The sequence below is a fragment of the Octopus bimaculoides genome, chromosome 5, assembly GCF_001194135.2.
Source record: "Octopus bimaculoides isolate UCB-OBI-ISO-001 chromosome 5, ASM119413v2, whole genome shotgun sequence".
Taxonomy (NCBI): Eukaryota; Metazoa; Mollusca; class Cephalopoda; order Octopoda; family Octopodidae; genus Octopus; species Octopus bimaculoides.
This window is the reverse complement of record NC_068985.1, coordinates 32,568,810-32,573,594: the sequence shown is the minus strand read 5'-3', so window position 1 is coordinate 32,573,594 and position 4,785 is coordinate 32,568,810. Positions and strand designations below refer to the sequence as shown.

The 4,785-nt window shown below is 33.0% G+C and overlaps 1 protein-coding gene across 1 annotated transcript in view; it reads left to right on the top strand.

Moving 5' to 3' along the window:
* Positions 1-389: 389 nt before the first annotated feature.
* LOC106878322 (40S ribosomal protein S14) overlaps positions 390-4,785 on the top strand; it is a 23,720-nt gene continuing 19,324 nt past the window's right edge. Inside the window, exons 1-2 of the mRNA XM_014927512.2 lie at positions 390-526; positions 1,169-1,318. Of these exons, the coding sequence (XP_014782998.1) occupies positions 1,170-1,318 (149 nt within the window). The 5' untranslated portion in view covers positions 390-526; position 1,169. The remainder of the gene's footprint in view (positions 527-1,168; positions 1,319-4,785) is intronic.

The following is a 4,785-nucleotide window of genomic DNA, read 5'->3' as shown; positions in this document are numbered from 1 at the left end:
GGGAGCGCACTACACGAATATACAAAGAAACACTGACTTCTTGAAATACAAAGCGAAGGTTTACTTCAGCTAAGTTTATCTTTGCTTCCTCAACCAGCAGACAAATTTTACTAGACAGAAACACTGATAATCAATGGATGTTAAAGGAAGAAATGATATTACACGAATAAACTAGATGATAAGCCATAATTTTGTCCCGAAGCAAAGCGTTGCGTGATGGTAAAATGTTTAGCAAATAAAAGGGGAACTATGTATCTTTCTCACTCACAATAACAACACTATTCCAAATGCATCGAGTGACTTCGGTAGCAATCGGTAAATTTTTCGGTATATTTCGGGGAAAAAAAAGATAAACTCACTCTCGCTTCTTTTACTCTTACTTCTACTATCCCCAACCCACCTTTTTTTTTTTTCTCACCAAACCGGAAGATGACAAAATCTCACTCTCTGACGAGATTTACAGGACCTCGTAAGTTCTCGTTCTCATCTACTACTTCCTTTTGAGTCTTAGTCCTATTGGTATAAGGTATGTATTTTTTGTTTGCTGTATTTAATCAGCTTTCATCTTATTTAATTTAATACATTTAAATTATAAATTATATTTTTCACATACGCAGTAATTAATTGTTCACTGAATAAAGTACTTTTGCGTATCACACTGCTAGAAATGATTGTATTCTTTTCGCTCCAAACACATGATGGTCTAATTTTAAATTGATTTTATTTCTACACGTTCTTGGTTATTTAGATTTATTTTAACCTTTAGTGTATTATATAGTTATGTAAATTTTAAGTTGTGATGGCATTTTTTATCGTGTGATTTGAAATTTAACTTTTTGAAGATAAGGCGTATTTTTTTATATAACTTGATATTCATTTAACTCGTCAATGTTATAGGGTGTCTTAATGAAATATACCGAGGGAATTGACCGCCAGTTTATTAATATTCTATTTTGTGCTAATCAAAACCGATGTTAGATTAAGTCAATCTTTGTTCCACATGTTTTGTAATTCTGTTGGTGAACTGTATATTCACCAGTATGTGAAACACATTTCGGGAAATTTTTTGAGAAACTAATACTCTAATTTGGTTACCCCTTATTCAATGCAAATGTTTATTATTTCTGTTGCCTAACACCCACCTTATTGTAATGAAATCTGCTTTCAGAATGGCTCCACGTAAAGGAAAGACGCAACAGCAGCAAGAGCAAGTGTCGCTTGGCCCACAAGTGCTGGAAGGAGAGAATGTTTTCGGCGTAGCCCACATTTTTGCTAGTTTCAATGATACATTTGTGCATGTTACTGACCTTTCAGGCAAGTAAGTGATTTCTTTGCATATATTTTTTTACGTCAAGATATTAGTGCTCATAAATATGTAATGACAACAACCTTGATACCTTGTGTTTCGAGATAGTAGCTCCAGTAGTTTTGGAGAGCTGATGTCTTTTGAATTCCCAAGTTTATACCGAGAAAATACATTTTGGAGGCCTCATTTTTGGAATCTTCGTAATTTTAAATCCCAGAATAATATTTAGGTATTCAGAAGATATTTCGAAACTATAAATTTTCAAACCTTCTTGATGGTCCGAATACTTTTGGTTTTTGTGCGTGTGCACAATTATATTGTGAACCATCCAAAAATATACAATGAAGCCGTGTCAGCCATCAATCACCACTTCCATAAACCTTTTTCCTTGTCTAACTTGAAATAGCTTATGGCTGATAACATTAACACTGGTCATACAGTGAATTTTTATAAGGAGAGCGAAAAAAGATCTCGTTGGTAATCTATGGCTTCCAACGTGTTCGGAGTAGGGAATCCCTGAAGAATCACAATACTTGCTGATGTCGTCATGGGTAAAAATGTGGAGAATTTGTAGTGGTACATCCACACTCTTCATGTAAGCAACAGAATTGAAAATGTGATTGTTTAATACCTTTTGAATCCAGAAATTTCTCAGGGGGGATTTGATAAAATGGGTATGAGTGATTACTTCTTTATATATCGTGAATTACATCAAGTCAGTCTGTTGGGTCATATGCAGTCTATCCTTTTAGTTGTAGTCGCATTTTCTTAATCAGGGTTGACCTGCAGCAATCAAAATTTGGGGCCAGTGCTCAAAAGCCAAAATAAACTGGACCATTTTATATTTGATTTGGACAGTCATCTCGGGCATATTTTATTGGCTTTTGTGTAATTTCACATCTAAATGGGTTCTTGATTTTGAGTTAGCTATAATTTTTCACGATTTAATTTGTAATTTCAATAGAAAGAAGATAACTCTTGTTACTTAGCAGCCAGAGACTGCGTCTGATTCTATGACAAAAACTTGTTTTAATGTAATTTAAATTATAATCTTTCAAAATTTCATTTTTTAATAATGTTCCATACATCAGCTTAATGACTTTTTTTTTTCTTCATTGAATTAAAGCAAAGTTTATTTCAACAGAAAGAATGTAGTAGAAGGGTTTATGGAAACATTGAGCCTTAATTCTAAATTTCCCTGTCGACTTTTCTATTTGTGTGCTTGCAATGATAATAGTTCTATAAAGATAAGTCATCCCAACGAAACGAAATTATGCGAGTGTAAAAGTTGACACTCAAGTCTATGTAGGTTGCATTAATGGTTTACCAACATTGAGTTTGTATCATTTGGTTGCATAGTATTTTTAAAACTATTTTGTCTAGACATTTAATGAAGGCCATACATCAGGACAAATGATGACAACAACTTGGTACCTTATGTTTCTCAATGATAGGTCCAATCACCTTGGAGAGCTGATGTCCTGTAATTAGGTGTTAAGAGATTTGTGGCCAGCAGAAAACTGAAAGTGAAGATAATCACCAACATGCTCAAGTTGGTCCACACACACGCATGTTCATTTCATATATCTTTCAATTTCTGCTCTCTGAGAATAAAATTTTTACGGATAAAACTGCTTACATAAATTGCGATTAATGTATAATTTCTATGTTCATAATGAAATAAATCTTTTAATGATTAGACATACGTCCAATAGAATAGCTCTCACAAACAAACTACTTACAAATTCTTTCTTCACAACTCCTGAAGCCATTTTCTGACAGGAGTGGGTGAAACCTTCATACAGCTGGAGGCTCCAATCGAAACGGGACACGAAATTATCAGGTTGAGAAACACTGTTATACGTTATGCCTAACCAAAAACAATCACAACCACATCATCCAAACAGACCGGGTGAAACTGGGTTTAGCTGCTAGTAGTTCTATAAAGATAAGTCATCCCAATGAAACGAAATTATGCGAGTGTAAAAGTTGACACTCAAGTCTATGTAGGTTGCACTAATAGTTTACCAACATTGAGTTTGTATCATTTGGTTGCATAGTATTTTTTAAACTATTTTGTCTAGACATTTAATGAGGGCTATACATCAGGACAAATGATGACAGCAACTTGGTACCTTATGTTTCTCAATGATAGGTCCAATCACCTTGGAGAGCTGATGTCCTGTAATTAGGTGTTAAGAGATTTGTGGCCAGCAGAAAACTGAAAGTGAAGATAATCACCAACATGCTCGAGTTGGTCCAAGCACAATTTCCATTTCGTTAGCCCTTTGGCATTAAGCTTACTTTGTCAAATGCCTTTTACATTGTTCTAAATTAATCAGGCTCAAGAAGAGTATCAATATTTGTTAGTGACTTCGTTTTTTTAAAAAATACAATATTGAAATTTTGTCAGTAGTTTGACTACCAATGATTTATAATTAACATATTTTTACTTTTTTTTTTTGTGGGGTGGGTGGGTTAAATACGACCTCTCTGTCCAAATGGTGTAATTAACATGTGTAAAAGCAATACCAACCATTATGTTTTTGTTACTAAAAGTATTTAACGGCCGGTGCATTAATTAAAATATAGGTTTACTTCGTACAAGATTTCATTCCATCTCTATTTCATTCGAACATTTTCATTAAAAATAGTGCAAAACCTTCAGAAGTCAATATAGTATTGGTAACGTGCTCTTAAATAAATACATCTACATAACAATGTATCCAGTAATGAAAGCTTGTTAATATGTGAATATAGATGTGTAGTCATCATCATTTAACATCCAGTCTCCATGCTGACGTGGAGCTGGCTAGCAGTGCTGTCCAGATTTCAATTGTTGTATGGTTTCTATTGCCGGATACCTTTCTTAATGCCAACCACTTAATAGTGCTCATTAATGGAAATAAATATTACTCATTTTCACACATATTCTTAAACACCAGGAATATATAATTGCATTTCTGTCATAGAAAATATTTTCAGACTTCTGTCATGAAATTGTCTAAAGCATCCTTTATACAAGGCACTTTTACAAAAGGAAAACATAGGTTTCAATTTACAATGAGAACCTTGTACTATTTCTCTTTTGAGTCAGTATTTTCTCTTTTTAACCCTTTCGTTAACATATTTCTAACCAAATTACACCCCTTATGTGTTTCAATTAATTTCTAACATAATCATAAATTTAGGCTGGTTTCATTAAACAACTTTATTTATCAACATATTAATGTGATTTTTGGAAGATAAATTAACAAAAGGTTCTCAACCAATTCTATACCAAAATTTTTGTCACAAAGTGACTTTAATTACAGGTAAATTCAACAAAATATAAAATTATTAAAATTTTTGTTCAAACATCGCTACAGAAAATGGGTTATTAGCTAATATTCAATTGGGTATACAACAAAATATTATTATAGAAGAGTTGTGCACATTACTGGATTTATTACTGTCTCTTTTGCCAGTATAAAATTAAA